The sequence below is a fragment of the Balaenoptera acutorostrata genome, chromosome 20, assembly GCF_949987535.1.
Source record: "Balaenoptera acutorostrata chromosome 20, mBalAcu1.1, whole genome shotgun sequence".
Lineage (NCBI taxonomy): Eukaryota > Metazoa > Chordata > Mammalia > Artiodactyla > Balaenopteridae > Balaenoptera > Balaenoptera acutorostrata.
This window is the reverse complement of record NC_080083.1, coordinates 45,186,649-45,204,141: the sequence shown is the minus strand read 5'-3', so window position 1 is coordinate 45,204,141 and position 17,493 is coordinate 45,186,649. Positions and strand designations below refer to the sequence as shown.

Genomic DNA, 17,493 nt, shown 5'->3' with positions numbered 1-17,493 from the left:
CGTGACCTCATTCCTTCAGGGTGTTTGCGGAGAGGGGAAGAGGAGGAGGGGGAGAGGCTAAGGCTGCGCCCCCAACCGGGTGCCGGGCCCCCCCAAAACTAGACCACGGCCTCACCCTTCCTCAACTAACCCCTGCCCCCAAAATATGTGTGCGCCCCCCCCTACCCCCTGACCCTGCGATCCTCGCCCCTAGCTGGAGCGCCTGAAAAATGGTGAGATGAGGACTGGGCTGAAATGTGGCTCGCTCTGCAGCCCTCCACCCCTCGGCCTCGACCAAAGGGCAATGTGCTCAGGCGGGGGACGCGACGCTTCTGGCCACGAGTCCGGGTTATTTTCATTCACTTAAGTGACACTCCCTTGAAATTAATAACTGCATGGGTGAGAGCGAGCGTCTCCTCCCCACTCCCCTTGCCCTCTCGGCGGCCCGATCGGCGGCTCTGAAACGCTGCGCCCGAGACCCGGCCCGGGCGCTTCGGGGGAGCAAACTGCCGGGAGGACGGAGGCAGAGGCCTGGAGGGACGTCTCGCGGCGAGGGCTCGGTTTGCTGTGGTGGAGGCTGGCGCCTCCGGTGTGCTTGGTCAAGATCGGAACGCAACCTGGGCTGGGAGGCAAGCTGAAGACGTCAGCTCAGACTCCGGGCCCGGGACACAGTAACCTGGCCTAACGCGAGAGGCCCGAGTGCACTCGAAAACAAGGCGCCGGGGCTCGGAAGTGGGCCCGCGCTTTTTTCCTGCCGGGCACTTATTCCCGCATTTTTCGCCCGCGCGCCGATTGCGCCCCGACCTCTGCAAGGTTGGTGCGCCTCGCTCGCCCAGGCGGCGGGAGGAGTCCGGCGAGCGCAAAGGCGGCTGGTGCCCGCCTACTCCGATCGTCGCTCCGGGCTCCGGTACCCAGTGGCTCCCGCCGGGAGGAGAAAACTAGGAGGGATCTTGGAAAAGCTGGGAGCAGCAGCTGAGGCCGGCGCCGGGGAAGCCGATCGATACTACGTTATGGAGACTACCGTGGGCCCGCCTCATTAGGACGATCGATTCGCGTATTCGTTATTCAGGATTTATTAGGGATGATCATTATGTCAGTCGCTCCAAAGAGCTCGATTAGCCGGCCAGAAGCGCCATTAAGCGCACTGGCGGTGGGTGGCTCAAGTTAGGAAATTAGGAAACGAATCTTCAGCAAGCATCCGACCGCCTTCCTCTTCCTCCTTCCCTCCTCTTTGGCAGCCCAGGCAGACCCGAAGCTGAGGCCCCCGGGCTGAATGCTTTCACCCTTTGGCTGGCGACCAGAAGACCTGAGGACACTGGCTGCCAAGTGACCCCAGCTTCAGTCTTTGGCGCACACCCACCGAGTGGGGGCGGGGAAGAAGAGGAAGGGCTGGAGAGATTTCCGCCCAGAGAGGGTGGTCTGAGAACCCGCGGGAGCAGGGCCGGGTAGGATTCGGTCACCTGCTCTCCTTTCCTTCCTTGTGCGGGGAGACCGGGAGTTCTCCGCCCTTCACGGAAAGGGGGCTCTTGGCGGGGACACGCCCACTGTCCCTAGGGCAAGTGTGTTGCCGGCATCCTGGACTCTGCCCGGGAAGGCTAGCGCATCCTCTACGGTCCCCTGCGGGGAGGGGAGTGCAGCAGGGACTCCTGGTCTGCCACTCCTTTCGGGCTAGAAGATCCCGGGCAAGAGAAACCTGTAGGGGTTTCGCGAAGGTCTCGGTCTCACCCATGATCCACAGGGGGCACCCAGGGGCTGTCTTGAATGAAGGTGGGAGAATATCAGCTACTGGGAAGAAGGCTGACGTCCCTCTGAGTCCCCACTGCGGCCCTTTAATCCTGGAGTGCTGCCCAAGGGGACGACCGTGCTCACTGGGAATCCGTTCCTTTGTTCCTCAGACAGTTATTAAGCGCCAATCACGAGCAAAACCACAAGACAGAAGACCCCACTACCCACTAAAGCTTCATTTTAATCACTTCCATCATTTTCCAGTCCCCACATCCCTGGCCTTTCTGGCTTTATCAGGAGAACCTCTGACCAAACCTTTCTCACTTCTGAAGTTCCCAGGTTTCCCGACAAAGAAGTACCTGTCCTGTGCCATTGTCAAAGACTACACTAAGCACAGGGGATATAAAGCTGATGAGCCGGGCTTTTGCCCCACAAGGTGCTCACAGGCCGGCGCGGGCAAGCCGGAGGGTTACACAGCCTGTCCCGTTAGCTTCTATGGGCACTGTGTATCCTTCCGTTTGCCGCTTACCACCCCCCACCCCCGCCCCTGTAAACTCGAGGTAAGGGTGGGTGAGCACTGGGGAAGGCTTTCAGAGAGGCTTCCTTTCAGCCCAGTCTTGAGGAGACACCAAAAGTGGAAGGGAACTGCTTGAGAGAGTCCTTAGCTGCCCCTCTTAAAAGTGGAGGCTCCCACTCCCAGCCCAGGGAGGCAGCTCTGGCGGACGTGAGATGCCATAGCTTCCCCTCCATTGTGTTAGTTGTAGTATTTCAGGAGGTCACCTAGCTGACAAACTCTTCATCAGAAGAGTCACTGTGTGTGTCATAGACTAGAAGTTTCCAGAGGGCAGGAACTTGGGAATCCAGGTAATTATTTCCAGCACATATACCAAGGGATACTGCGAGGATAAGATCTCCTGGAAGAGGATGACAATGGTAGGAGAGGGCAGCTCCTCTAGTGATATTATGACTATCTTTACCTGTGTTCTTTATCCCTTCTCTCTCCCCAAAACAATGTCCTTTGTCAGATTCTGCTTCTATTTCCGCATCCTCTTCCCCACGTCTCTGTATTTCTAGAAAAAAACCTGTTTTGTTGTTGTTGATTTATTTTTTCTCATGCTTCTCATATTAACTGCTTCTCTTTTCCCTCTCTCCATTTTCTCCGGGTCTTCCTTCCACTCACCCGCCTATTTCTCTGTCGTGTCCCCTCTTTCTGTCTCGCTCCGTATATCACAGCTGTGTTTTCCCTTTCTCACCTTTCTCTTCATCCCTCAATTTGCCACTGCCTTTGTCTCTCGCACTACTTTATTCCTTTCCAAATGTAATATTTCGAGATTGTAACATTGATTGAAGCAGACAATGGAAAACTGTTCAACCTCCACTGCAAATTCATTCTTAATCCTACGAAAAATGCAACGTTATACGTATTGCATGGTGAGACAAAAACCTGTCTTTGCCTTTCCTGCAATCCAGCTTGGGGGTGGGGTGGGAGGTAGGCGGAGGAGGGAAGTGCTGGAGACATTATCCCGTCATTAACGGAACAACAACGAATTTTCAGTCACAACGACCCTCTGATTAGCTATAGAAAAAGTGTTGTCCCTGCTATTTCAATACAAAATTTGGCTTTACAGCGGTTAGGAAAATAATGCCTTTAGCTTTTCCTTTTCAGGGTGGAAAAGAAGCAGACAGCGTCCCTGGGTGGGCTCGAACCACCAACCTTTCGGTTAACAGCCGAACGCGCTAACCGATTGCGCCACAGAGACGGTGATAACTACTTGTGTCGCAGTGAGCCGAGTCAATGGGAGTGAGCCTGCGACAGCGCAGGACTCGGAAATTCCATAACCGGACGAAAGAAGTCAGACCCAAAGAAGGGTCCGGATCTGGGGAGGGGAGCAGGCGGGACGTGCTCGCCTCCCCTCCATTGGCTCGGGGGTGGCGGAAATCGTCGCCTGCCTCCTCTGGATCTTAAAGTTGGGGAAGCCCGTGATGTACCTCTTTAGGGTGATCTGAGATTGGGGATACGTGAAGGCGACCTGCTGAGAGTCCCCCAAAGCAGAACCACCTTCGGCTTCCAAACGTCCCCTTTGCAGCCCAACCCCTGCAGCCACAGAATACCCGCGATACCCTCCCTGTGCCCCTCCCCGTCGCAAGAGTAAATACGCACTTTACGGGCACCTCTTAAATACTAGGCACAGCTCTAGTCCAGTGCATGTCCAGAGCCTAGCATGGTGCCTGGCATACAACAGATGTAAGGATTTCTGGAATGAATAAATGAAACAAGCTTCATGAGTAATATGCCCGACCCACACAGCGTGCTCTTAACCAACCCCGTGGCCCTTCACTGGAGCCAAAAGCCCTTATCTCGGGTTTCACTAGCCCACGTGGGCGCAGGTTCCGGCCGGCGTCTCCTGCGCCCAGAGACTGAGTCCACCGCTATACCAGCGTGCACCGCGACGCCGGGCTCTTCCGCACTGAGAGTGACTTTTCACTTTGCGCTTTCCTCACCTTGGTTTTGGCTTCTCAACCAAACTCCAGTCTGATGACTGACAAAGATGCACAGCCAATAGGAAGCCACAATGTTCCGGAAGGGTCGGCCTCCCAGCCAATAGAGAGAAAGCAGCGAGAGTGGTTGCGCAGTGAGCCCCATAGCCGGTTTGCTGGAATTGTGGCTGTTGGAGGTCCTAATACGCCGCAGTCATGGTGAGGTGGGGAGCAAGGAGAAGGGACACGGGGTAGGGATTGAGGAATGGGGAGGGGTGTCATGGGGAGTTTGGGAGGCGGAGAGGCCTGGTGGTCGATTGAAGGAAGCGGCTCCAGTTTGAAGGGGGAGCGGACCGCGGTGAGGACCGAGGCAGGGAATGGGGCTCCTCGCAGCCTCACAGCGCTAATCTCAGAGCTGGAGTTCAGGGCATCCAGGCGCCTCCAGAGTGGAGGACGATGCGTACGTACAGGAACCTCCGAATCAGGGGCTGCGCCGGGCCGCGTTTGGCCCCTCGCGCTGAGCCCTTCCGCTCTGTCTGCTTCAGTCTATTATGTCCTATAACGGAGGGGCCGTCATGGCCATGAAGGGGAAGAACTGTGTGGCCATTGCTGCCGACAGGCGCTTCGGGATCCAGGCCCAGATGGTGACCACGGACTTCCAGAAGATCTTTCCCATGGGCGACCGGCTGTACATTGGCCTGGCCGGGCTCGCCACCGACGTCCAGACAGTGTAAGTGTCGGGGGTCCCCGCCTACACCCAGGCTTCTTCTTGGACCATTCTTGCCTAGCGGCTTGAGTGGCGTGGGTGTTAGTCATCTACTAAACAACATCAATGAATCTGAGACTTTGCCGAACACCGTAAGCAATAGAGTGGTGTCCTAACCAACTTAGCAGCATTTACTCTGTGCCAGACACTGTGGAAAGCACCTTACATCCATGGACTTTAATCCTCTTAACCACGTTACCATGTTTGTCCCATTTTGCAGATGAGGAAACTGAGGGTCATAGAGAGTGTTTTGCCCAAGATGTAAGCTAATGAATGACCCCCAGGATCCCAATCTCTGAGGCCAAAGCCCATGCTCAGCCCCTAAAGAACTTCAGGTCTAGTTGGGAGAAAAGGCAGGCATACAGAAAGATAACTAACCCATAATGAGCTGGCGCATATTAACTGCTAGAGTAGTTACCTAGTTGACAGTGGTTCTCTGAGAGAAGGGAGAGTCTGGGAGATGAAATAGGTGGCTCTTGTGATGGTCCGGGTGTGAAGGTTGTGGTTCTGATGGGGTGGTGAGGTGGGAAAGGAAAGGAAGGCATTTTTGAGAGTTGTTGCTGCCCAACCTTAGTGGCTATTTGGATATTGTGAGGCCAAAGAGTTAACCATTGAAGTCGGGGTTCGTGTCTTTTTTATTTGTTATTAGTATCTATTCTAGTACTTGGCATGTAGGCACTCCAGAAGTGTTTTAAAGATGATTTCTGTTTTGAGCATGTTGACTGAAATATAGGAATTGGGAAGACTGGTTTTAGGGGAAAGGTGATGACTTTGATTTTGATACCAATTTTAAAGGGACAAGGCAAGCCAAGTAGAAACATCTTCTGAGCAGTTGGGGTCTTGAGATTATATCTCAGGGCTGGATAGACATTGGTGATCTGTTAAATCTATGGGAACAGATTCTGGAGAGACAAAATATACAGAGGGAAAAAATAAGCTGCAGCTCCAGAGCTGAACTGTATATTCAGCAGTTGGGGAAGAAGAGAGGCCAGTGGAAAAGAGGGTCAACGTTTCAAGAGGGAAGATGTGGTCACAGGTGGCCTAAGGAGCAGCAGTTCCTAGACTTTGTTCTGAGAAGGTTGATAGTTCACTAAGGTGGGTGGGAGCTTGTCAGAAAATTTTCTCTCTCATTTCCCTGAAACCTCTCTAAAGTCTCAAGAACAATATATTTTGGAAATTCTTCCTGAAATCTAACCCAACCAGCCCTTTTTTTCCATTGTTGGTGGAATCAGAGAATGATAGCTTAGCATTCCTGTCAGTACGAAGGCCCCCATCAGCCTTCCTCTCTCCGGTCACTGCTGTTCCCTTCACACTATTTCCTTCTCTTCAGGAGCCTCTTCTCACCGAGTTTGCATGTTTGTGGGCAGTAATTGCTAACTTCACTGGGCCTCAGTTTCCTCACCTGTATGATGAAGCTTAGGTCGTGTCTAAGGCTCTTTGTTCTGGTGTCCTGTTACTCATTGCTCTGCTTGCAGCATGTGTGTCACTGGTCTGTTCCCTGCAGGGCCTATCCCTGGGCTCTGAGATGGGACTGGAGGAGGTGTGGCCTACTTTCTTAGGCGCCTTTCAGTCCCTTAGTGCAGCAGCTGCTGCTTATTAACACCCATACATTGTCTCACAAAATAAGGTGACTTATTTTGTCCCTATCTTAGGGATGGAAAAATTGAGTGGTAAGATGAAGGCTTAGCCCAGGTCAGCTCTCTCAGTTCACTGCTCTTTCTACTGTAAGCTGCCATCACTATGTCTGCAGGCAGACTCCTGCCCAGAGTGTACTATATAAACTATTCCTCAAAAAAGTGGGGGGAGAATCCACTTCTTAACTCCCCTTTTCTCACCCTAAAAAAAAAGTATGAGAATAAAGGTTAGCAGAGTGAGTGGCATGTCTATGGGTAGAAGTGTTGGACAAGACTGAAAAGCGGATGTGAGGCTGGACTTCTGGTAAGAAAATCACTGGCAGATGGGGAGGAGTCTCTTGGTAGGGACTGGGATAGTGCGTCTCCTTAGGCACCTCCTGACCTCCATGAGGCGGACACCAGGGGACATTCAGCAATGACTTACTAACTCACTTTTCTCCTTTTACCACAGTGCCCAGCGCCTCAAGTTCCGGCTGAACCTGTATGAGCTGAAGGAAGGTCGGCAGATCAAGCCTTACACTCTCATGAGCATGGTGGCCAACCTCTTGTACGAGAAACGGTGAGTAGAAATGTAGCCTGGGACACGGGGAATGCAAAAACCTTTGATTGGGCAAGTAGTGTGGAGGGGGCACCCAGGAAGGAGATTCCTCCTCATTGACTCATTTCTTATTTGCTGGATAGCATCCTTATTTTCTGGGTCTTTTCTGTGGACCTAACAACCAAATAGGAAAGAAAGGTCTACTTCAGAAGAAGGCAGGGAATGCAAACAGCAAGTGAAGTTGCTCCCAGGAAACAAAATTAACGCTACCAAAGTGTGCCCTGGCGTCTCCCAGCCGGGAGCCACCCTTACCCTAGAGCTTATTCTGTTGTCATTAGATGCTCTGGAATACACGGAACCTAGGAATTGGGTATGTTAACTTTTGACATTTGAGGACTTTATGGTGAGAAAAGAAGGGGCCCCTAACTGTAGAATTCAGTGCAGAAGCTAAGATGAAATTGAAGGGAGAACCCTGTAGGTACTTTCCCCACCCACCTCTGGGCAGAACTCGGTGGCAAATGGGAATGTAAATTGATACAGCCACTATGGAGAACAGTATGGAGGTTCCTTAAAAAACTAAAAATAAAACTACTATATGAGCCAGCAATCCCACTCCTGGGCATATATGTGGAAAAAACCATAATTCAAAAGATACACGCACCCCAGTGTTCATTGCAGCACTATTTACAATAGCCAGGACATGGAAGTAACCTAAATGTCCATCAACAGAGGAATGGATAAAGAAGATGTGGTACATATATACAATGGAATATTACTCAGCCATAAAAAGGAATGAAATTGAGTTATTTGTAGTGAGGTGAATGGACCTAGAGACTGTCACACAGAGTGAAGTAAGTCAGAAAGAGAAAAAGAAATATCGTATATTAAAGCATATATGTGGAATCTAGAAAAATAGTACAGATGAACCTATTTGTAGGGCAGAAATAGAGACACAGACGTAGAGAACAAACGTATGGACACCAAATGGGGAAAGAAGGGGTGGGATGAACTGGGAGATTAGGATTGACATATATATACTACTATGTATAAAATAGATAACTAATGAGAACCTACTGTATAGCACAGGGAACTCTACTTAATGCTCTGTGGTGACCTAAATGGGAAGGAAATCCAAAAAGGAGGGGATATATGTATACATATAGCTGATTCATTTCATTGTACAGCAGAAACTAATACAACATTGTAAAGCAACTATACTCCAATATGAAAAAAAAAAAAATGGCCATTTAAAAAAAAAAAGACTGGGTGGCAAGAAGACAGGTTAAGTTTTTTTTCTTTCCTTTTTTTTTTTAACTTTTTATTTTGAAATAATTTTAGACTTTATAGAAAAGTTGCAAAAGTACTCTTTAGCTTTCAAAACTAAGTTTTTGCCATTTCCATACCTGGAGCAATATTATTGTCTTTTTACTATTAAAAAATAAACAAAACAAATGGTTACCTTTTTTTTAGGTTTATGTTAATATCCTCAGCTATGAATTGTCTGCCATATGTAGTACCCATGTTTATCAATATCCCAAATTGAGAAAGGCTTAACAAAAGATTTTTTAAAACTGGTTCATAGGGGTTGGGCGAGAGGTCTTTAGTTTTCTTTTTTTTTTAAATTTAGGTATAATTGATTTACAATATTATATTAGTTTCAGATATAGGGAGGAAGTCTTACAAAGTTGTACAGATTAACTCACATTTAGGTATATATTTAATGGCTCATGTTTACTCACAGCAAAAATACAGGACATTGAGGCTGACCTGGAAAATTCTAGATTCTTAGCTACTGTAACCAGGAGCTTTCTCTACAAGCCCAACTGAAATCATTGATTTTCCAGCAGGATAGGCTAATGGAGTGATTTGCAAAATTGAGCCGTGTACGGACCCTTTTTTTTTTGGCTGTGTTGGGTCTTGTTTTTTTTTTTTTTTTTTCTCTGTGCGAGGGCTTCCTCCAGTTGCGGCAAGCGGGGGCCACTCTTCATTGCGGTGCGCGGGCCTCTCACTGTCGCGGCCTCTCTTGTTGCGGAGCACAGGCTCCAGACGCGCAGGCTCAGTAGTTGTGGCTCACGGGCCCAGTTGCTCCGCGGCATGTGGGATCTTCCCAGACCAGGGCTCGAACCCGTGTGCCCTGCATTAGCAGGCAGATTCTCAACCACTGCGCCACCAGGGAAGCCCCAGACCCTTTTTAAAGTAAATAACTTCTCATGGACCCCAGATAATCCATCCAAGCACCTCTGTGAAACACTGCCAGCAAAAAGTAAACACTGACCTTTAGGTGGGACCGTGACATCAACATGACTGGAAGTACAAACGCAGGCCCTGAGCCATGTTGTATTTAGTTTTAAGGTTGTTACCCAGATAGTACAGGACATTCTTATATTAAATTTGTTTTCAGTTTATTGAGAGGAAAATACAAAATTTAAGATTTGTTAGAGAAATTTGATACCTAGGGATCTGTTTGAGAAATGCCAGATCAAAGCACGCTACTCCAACCTCTTCCTCCACCTTACAATTATTATTTTTTTATTTAGAATTAGTTGTTTGTTTTTTAACATCTTTATTGGAGTATAATTGCTTTACAATGGTGTGTTAGTTTCTGCTTTATAAAAAAGTGAATCAGTTATACATATGTTCCCATATCTCCAGAATTAGTTTTTACAGAGTTGTAACTTAAGATCATGCCCATAGAAATTACTGAGAGCTGATATAAGACATGGAAAATGTCTGTTTACTTACTGTTTCTGTTGAGGATAGTGGCCATTACTTTTTGAGTATTTTCTGTTTTCTATCTAAATATCCCTAAGATTGATTATTCTCAAAGCTCAGGGTCTAGAACAAGTTTCTGATAAGCTGTTATTTCCTAATGGCAAACAATGAAAATAACCCAGCTCACTGAGTATCCTTCTTTGCTTTGCCTGCTGGGAGACTCAGAACAAAACTTTGTGTTTCGTCTGAGTGTCTTGTATTCTTGATTTTGGGGTTGGTTTTTTTTTTAGTTGGTGCATAGGAAGAACTTTTTTTTTTTTAATTAATTGAAGTATAGTTGATTTACAATGTTGTGTTTCTGGTACAGCAAAGTGATTGTTATACATATATATACATATTGTTTTTCATATTCTTTTCCATTATGGTTTATTACAGGATATTGAATATAGTTCCCTGTGCTATATAGTAGGGCCTTGTTTATCTATTTTATATATAGTAGTGTGTATCTGCTAATCCTAAACTCTTAATTTATCCCTCCCCACTCCCTTTCCCCTTTGGTAACCATAAGTTTGTTTTCTATGTCTGTGAGTCTGTTTCTGTTTCATAAATAAGTTCATTTGTGTCATATTTTAGATTCCACATAAGTGATATCATATGGTATTTGTCTTTCTTTTTCTGACTTACTTCACTTAGTATGATAATCTCTAGGTCCATCCATGTTGCTGCAAATGGCATTATGTTTTAGCAGTTTGGTTTTATTTTTCAGTGTTTTTTCTACAAACTGCTTCAAATCCTTTTTTGAAAGGAGTAAAGGTATAGGTGTATAAATAGAAGATTGAATGGTGATAGGACCTGAATGAGGATAGGGAGAGTAGATTAAAAAAAAAACAACAACAGAATTCCCAAAGAAAGGAAGAGGAAGAGAGGGTCAGGGTGAGGAGGATATGAAGGTAAGTGTCAGAGAAAAGAAGAAAAAGTCTTAGAGCATTGCTAGATGCCAGGAGAGGTGGAAAGGGGATTGTCCCAAACACACCCTCCACTTTCCTCCCTGGGTCTGGGCCGGGGCCTTGTCTGAACAGGCCTGAACAGGAAAGTGAATGTTCTTGAGCTCCTTTCTCTCTCTGCTCCTGGCCCCCACAGGTTTGGGCCCTACTACACTGAGCCGGTCATTGCTGGATTGGACCCGAAGACCTTTAAGCCCTTCATTTGCTCTCTAGACCTTATCGGCTGCCCCATGGTGACTGATGACTTTGTAGTCAGTGGTACCTGCACTGAACAAATGTACGGGATGTGCGAGTCCCTCTGGGAGCCCAACATGGTGAGTTGGTGGCATGGAGCGGGGCTGGGTTCTGAGGTGCCCACCCCTTGGCCATCAGGGGAAAATGTGTTTACCTGGCAGGTAATGGGAAGAATGGTGCAGGTAGGAGAGAAAGCCACAGCTGCTGAGCCTTGGAAGGGTGTCCAGAAACTCCATCTGCCAGGGCCTTGGCTCCCAGGGAGAGCACCTTCCATGAAGAGACCTCAGTCAGATATTTGCTACAACAACAGATAATTCCCCACGTTGGGTTTACAGGGTTCTCATATCCATTCATTGAACACACAGTTAACAAGGTGTAGGGTTAGGGGCAGCTCAGAAGAATGGGCTGTGGAGTCAGGTTGTCTGGGTTGGAAACCCAGATCCACCTACCATCTCATTAGTTATGTTCTGGGTAAGTCACTTTACTTCTCTGTGCCTCCACTTCCTTAACTGTAAAATGGGGATAATAATAGAATCTATCTTATGAATCTATCTCACTCATATCTTACGAGTGGTGGTGTGAGGAAATCACCTGGGAAGACTGGAACAGTACCTGACAGGGTTGGCTGTTGTGCCAGCTCTGCCAGGCTCCGGGGAAACCAGATAGTCTGTCTTCAAGGGCTTATTGCGGTCTAATGAAACAAGACAGACCCACAAATACCTGTTGAAATGAAGTTTGCCAGGAAGAGGAGGAAAGAAAGGGCCTGGCTGGCAGAAGGAACAGCCTGTGCAAAGGTCAGAAGTACAGGAGGGGCCCAGTGGTCTTAGTGAGTGGAGAGAGCTTGCTGTGGCTGCTGGAGTGTGGGCAGAATGTGGGGCGAGAGGAAGGAGGAGAGGGAAATCAGGATGAGACTCGGAAATGCCTTGGATGCCATGCCAAGCAATTGGAACTTTTTTTTTTTTGAATTTTTGAATTTTATTTTTTATACAGCAGGTTCTTATTAGTTATCCATTTTATACATATTAGTGTATACATGTCAATCCCAATCTCCCAGTTCATCCACCACCACCACCACCCCCCTGCCATCTTCCCCCCTTGGTGCCACACATTTGTTCTCTGCATCCGTGTCTCTATTTCTGCCCTGCAAACTGATTCATCCGTACCATTTTTCTAGGTTACACATATATGCGTTATTATACGATATTTGTTTTTCTCTTTCTGACTTCACTCTGTATGACAGTCTCTAGATCCATCCACATCTCTACAAATGACCCAGTTTCGTTCCTTTTTATGGCTGAGTAATATTCCATTGTATATATGTACCACATCTTCTTTATCCATTCGTCTGTCGATGGGCATTTAGGTTGCTTCCATGACCTACCTGGCTATTGTAAATAGTGCTGCAATGAACATTGGGGTGCATGTGTCTTTTTGAACTATGTTTTCTCTGGTCACATGCCCAGTAGTGGGATTGCTGGGGTGTATGGTAGTTCTATTTTTAGTTTTTTAAGGAACCTCCATACTGTTCTCCATAGTGGCTGTATCCATTTACATTCCCACCAATAGTGCAAGAGGGTTCCCTTTTCTCCACACCCTCTCCAGCATTTGTTGTTTGTAGATTTTCTGATGATGCCCATTCTAACTGGTGAGAGGTGATACCTCATTGGAACTTTTTCTTTTGACATGGTGTCAAAGGCAGTAAGAGACCTGAGGAACCAGAGGCCTGCAGGTCGGTGCGGCGCTGAGGTCCTGAGCAAAGAGAGTGGCAGTGGGGGAGCGGGGCAGCCAGAGTCTAGAGTACTTGGTCACTTAAAACAGAAGTGAGGGAGGTGGAGATGCTGAGGACACTTGAGTTTTCTAGCTAAGCCAACCAAGATAGAGGAGGTAGTGGATGCAACAGGTTTGGGGGGAAATGGGTTCATGGTTGGACAGGTTGAGTTGTGCAGTACCTCTGAGCCATCCAGGAGGAGAGTCCATGAGACAGCTGGTAAAGCACATAGGAGCCACGGGGATTCTTCCCCCATTTTACAGAAGAGGAATTGAGGCTTAGCGAAGGGACATGGACTTGCTCAAGGTCACACTGCTGGTTAGCGGAGGAAGTGCAGGGCTTGAACTATATCTTATGTAACCTTGCTGCCTTCTGAGAAGGAGCTGAGGGGGCTTCTCGCATCCAGGGAACCATCCCTCACTCCAGACACGGGAGGGGCCAGAGCTGGGCACCTTGAGCCCAGAGAAGAGAGAGTTAAGGAGCCAGACCAAGTGAGGGTCCAAGGCTCTGGGGATTGAAAGGTTTCTGCTCTGTTGGCAGGATCCAGAACACCTGTTTGAAACCATCTCACAAGCCATGCTGAATGCTGTGGACAGGGATGCAGTGTCAGGCATGGGAGTCATTGTCTACATCGTGTAAGTGTGCACTGGGGGAAGTGTGGAAGCTTTGCAGACACGTGCCTCTCCCCTCCCGCACAAACACCCCATCTTCCCAGCCCCTTAGTCAGGTGTGAAATAAGAAAGGCGCTTGCAGCAGGCCCGGGACAGCAGAAATCCACACTTCCTAAGGGTGGCAGCTAAGGTGGGAGCCTACCCAGACTCCCCTGGCCTCTGTCCGGTGAGGCTCCGTGTCCCCGAGGCTCCTCCCCTTGCTCACAATAGACATGTCTTTCCTTCCTGAACACTGTCCCCAAAGTCTCAGGGACCTTTGTGGGGATGAGCCACAGCAGAGCTACGGCAGATTGATCAGAATCAATCCCGGGTGGCTCCTCTCCTGTCCCAGCTCACACCAGCACGGAACCCACGACTGTGTGGCGTACTGAGCCCTGGGAACGTTTTCCAACCCCCCAGCCAGATGCCTAACTGCCACCCTCTTTCCCTCTTACTTGTTTGGGGCTGTCACCAGGAACCTGGTATCCTCCCAACAGCTTCCCTTGGGAACCTCCCAGAACAAGCATTTGGACCCTTTTGTTATGGGGTAACCTGCTTAATTACCGTGAAAAACAGGTTGGGGCTAATACAGAGAATTTACCACCCCAAGGATCTTTTCCCGTCACTGGAGTGAGACACCTCACACCTCCGTCCTAAGTTACTTGTTCTCTAGGCCTGGGGAGCTCCTTCCCTGCTTTGGAGCGCTTCACGCTCTAGCCCTGAATCATCCCAACTCTTGATGGCTCCACCCATGGAAATTTCTCCATTCTCCCCTTCCTCACCACAGGCCAGGAAAACAAGCTAACATTAGTGTAACATGGGCAAAACAGTTAACCCCGGAGTTAGGACAGCTGTTCTAGTTTGTTTTGCAGTCTAGAATGGGTATAGATGTTCTGTGACTTTCTCCCTCTGCAGTGAGAAGGACAAAATCACCACGAGGACACTGAAGGCCCGAATGGACTAACTCTGTTCTTCCCAGAGCCCACTGTTTTTTTTCTTTTTTGTTGTTGTTTTTTAAATAAAAGATTTTCTTTCACTCCTGCTTGTCTTTGAGTGTTTTACTACAGATCTCTGTTCCCACTTGGGCAGTTACAAATAGCTACTCGGGGTATAGCTCAGCCCTCAGGTTTTCTTGACTTGCAGCGTGCTCCACTGGCCCACCAGTGGGGATAGTATCTACAAATCACTTGTTGGGTACCTGCTATGTGCTAGGCCCTGCACAAAGTGCTTTACACATTCTAGAATTTCATCATCGTATTGACTCAAGGTAATATACATTAATTATCCTTGTTTAATGACAGTTCAATAACTTGCCCAGGGCCACTTTGTGGTAGGGCAAAGATGTCAACCCATGTTCCATTTGACTCCAAAGCTTAGCATCATTTTTACTCAACTCTTGGAAAGCCCTTAAATCTTCTTTGTTTCAGGTAGAAATTTGGCCAAGTATCCATAAGTAATATCCTTGCACATCAGTGTTTCTTCTTTGTGTGGGTGTGTTTTTTTTATTTTTTATTTTTGGGTGCGTTGGGTTTTCGTTGTGGCGCACGGGCTTCTCATTGCAGTGGCTTCTCTTGTTGTGGAGCACGGGCTCTAGGTGCGCGGGCTTCAGTAGTTGTGGCACACAGGCTCGGTAGTTGTGACTCACGGGCTCTAGAGCACAGGCTCAGTAGTTGTGGCGCACGGGCTTAGTTGCTCTGTGGCATGTGGGATCTTCCCAGACCAGGGCTCGAACCCGTGTCCCCTGCATTGGCAGGTGGATTCTTAACCACTGCGCCACCAGGGGAGTCCCCACATCAGTGTTTCTTAACCTTGGCTGCATATTAGTCACCTAGGGAGCTTCTAAAACACAGGTATTTTGATCCCATCCCTGATTTATTTGGCCTTTTAAAGGGGCCTGGGCACCTCTTTTTTCAAAAAGTTCCCCAAATGATTCCAGCTTGCAACCTGTAGCAGATGCCCTAATAAGCAAGTAGTTCCTAAACTTTAGCCTCCACTAGAATCATCTGGGGGGCTTGTTAAAGCAGGGGTCCCCAATCCCTGGGCCTCGGACCAGCGGGCGAGTGAGCGAAGCTTCATCTGCCGCTCCCCATCGCTCGCATTACCGCCTGAACCATCCCCCCCAACCATCCGTGGAAAAATTGTCTTTCATGAAACTAATCCCTGGTGCCAAAAAGGTTGGGGGTCACTGTGTTAAAGCACAGTTTCTGATTCAGAGCTGCAGAAAGCCCTTAGAATTTATGATTCCCAGGTGCTGGTCCAGGACCACACTTTGAGAACCACTAGATTTTAAGCTAAAAGTTTAGATGGAGAACCGGAGGCACATAGAGGTGACTTGTTAAGTCAGCAACATAGCTAGTCAAGAGAGAGCTAGGACAGGTGTGTCGGGTGTGAGGCTCCCAGCAAGTGTTGGTTCTACGCGGCCGGAGAAGTGAGGGGCTGTTGGTCCGTTCCTCAGCGAGTGTGGTAACGGCAGCTGACAGGCAGGTGCTCCGGTGCCTGTGCTCTTAACCGTAGCTTATTAACTGCATCTGAGAGTGGGTGACCAAAGTCATTGACTGTTCTTTCTCCAAACTCAAGCCATACCCTGATTTAGCCCAAGCAGCCCCTAAAACTGGGACCAAAACCTTTTAATTATGAAAAAGATAGATAAAAGGCTCATTTCCAAAGGACTCATACATAACAGGTGTGTACACAAACCTTTTTTGAATTTTATTTTTTTCCTCGGGTTGGAGATTCATCTTAACATGCATGCATCTTAAAACAGTTAACAGGGTCTCGAATTGTTCCGAGCAGACATTAGACAAGCACAGGGGGTTGAAAATTCCTATTTAAAAAAAAATGGAAATTGCAGTGGGAAATAGAGAAGTCACACACATATGGTGGGGTGGTAGTTTATCCTGCTCCCCGAAAAGCTGAATCTAAACTTCATTCACATTTTTTTATTACAATGACCTGACCTGATGCTTGGGTGTGCTGAGCCGCACCAGGCCTTCCCCCAAAGGTTGTTGGTTCCCACTTCCTCCCAAAATGGCTCTGAGTAAGGGGAAGGGGCTCCTCTGGAAGTTTCCTCCCCAGCCTCCAAAGGATTGCCCGCCGGGGACAGCCGATTCTCCTCGTCCCTCTGGAGACACTCTTCCATAAGTGGCACGTTTCAGAAGAAGGCTAGGGCTGTTTCACAGAGCCGCCTGCAGATGGCTGGTAGATTTGGGGGCAGTTTGAATGTTTTCCCTTTGATTCCTGTGCTCAGGCTGGAGCCTCCTCCCCACATTTCTGCCAGAAAAAAGTGAGGTCCCTGGAACTGGAAGAGCCACAGGTCTAAGGCCAGAGCTTTCTAAGGGTTGTTTTAAACACACTGTCCCTTCTGGCCCCTAACACTTGAGTAGCTCAAATGCTGGGGATTGCTGAAATTTCTTCTCTCCCCCAAACTGAATTGGTAAAAAGACAATTAGGAGGGTGGGACTGGCTACTGAGAAAAGTCCTGGGTCTTTGATCCACCTCCCTGGGGCAGGCCCTGGCAGACTGTGAAGAGGGGAAAGTCAGTAGGGCAGGAGTATGTAGTCCCAAGCCCTGAGCGCTACCAGGGTACCTGTTTGAGGCCTAAAGCACAGGCAAGAGAAACAGGAGTGGGAAGAGGGAGAAGGGATGACGAGCTGCCTGTGGAGGGAACCTAGGGAGTGCCACTGAGAGCAGCCACAGGGGCGACTCATAGCACGTCCCACAGACCAGTAACCCCTGAGCTAGATAAGGAGACATCGAGCATTGCCTCAGGCTGTGCTTCTGGAACTGCTGGCTTCCTAGCCTGCCCCATAACCCCCGAACTGCAGGGCACAGGGAATAAGCTTGCACTGGGGGACAAAGACTCAGTGGTTCATTAATAGGAACAAGGGCCAGAGGCCGCCTTCTAGTGGTCTAGGTGGAGTTTTCAGAGAACCCCTTACTTTGGTGGGGAGACCTGGGAGACTAGAGTTTTCTCAGCCATAGACTTTCAGAAGAGGGGCAGGACGG

The 17,493-nt window shown here is 48.5% G+C and overlaps 1 protein-coding gene and 1 non-coding gene across 2 annotated transcripts; one reads left to right on the top strand and one right to left on the bottom strand.

The window, feature by feature from the left end:
• Positions 1 to 3,390: 3,390 nt before the first annotated feature.
• Positions 3,391 to 3,464, bottom strand: TRNAN-GUU (transfer RNA asparagine (anticodon GUU)). The gene has a single exon. It is a non-coding gene; the product is annotated as a tRNA-Asn (tRNA).
• A 777-nt stretch (positions 3,465 to 4,241) lies between these two features.
• PSMB3 (proteasome 20S subunit beta 3) lies at positions 4,242 to 14,524 on the top strand. The gene is made up of 6 exons (XM_007177519.2): positions 4,242 to 4,401; positions 4,728 to 4,912; positions 7,034 to 7,141; positions 10,973 to 11,150; positions 13,379 to 13,473; positions 14,404 to 14,524. Exons 1-6 carry the CDS (start codon positions 4,399 to 4,401, stop codon positions 14,450 to 14,452), a joined length of 618 nt encoding a protein of 205 aa, XP_007177581.2. The 5' UTR covers positions 4,242 to 4,398; the 3' UTR covers positions 14,453 to 14,524.
• Positions 14,525 to 17,493: the final 2,969 nt, after the last annotated feature.

What these genes read in the sequence shown, in the direction of transcription:
- PSMB3 (XM_007177519.2), top strand. An exon ending in AACCTCTTGTACGAGAAACG is followed by an intron (nt 7,142 to 10,972) that starts GTGAGTAGAAAT and finishes TGGCCCCCACAG; the next exon opens with GTTTGGGCCCTACTACACTG. An exon ending in CCCTCTGGGAGCCCAACATG is followed by an intron (nt 11,151 to 13,378) that starts GTGAGTTGGTGG and finishes CTCTGTTGGCAG; the next exon opens with GATCCAGAACACCTGTTTGA.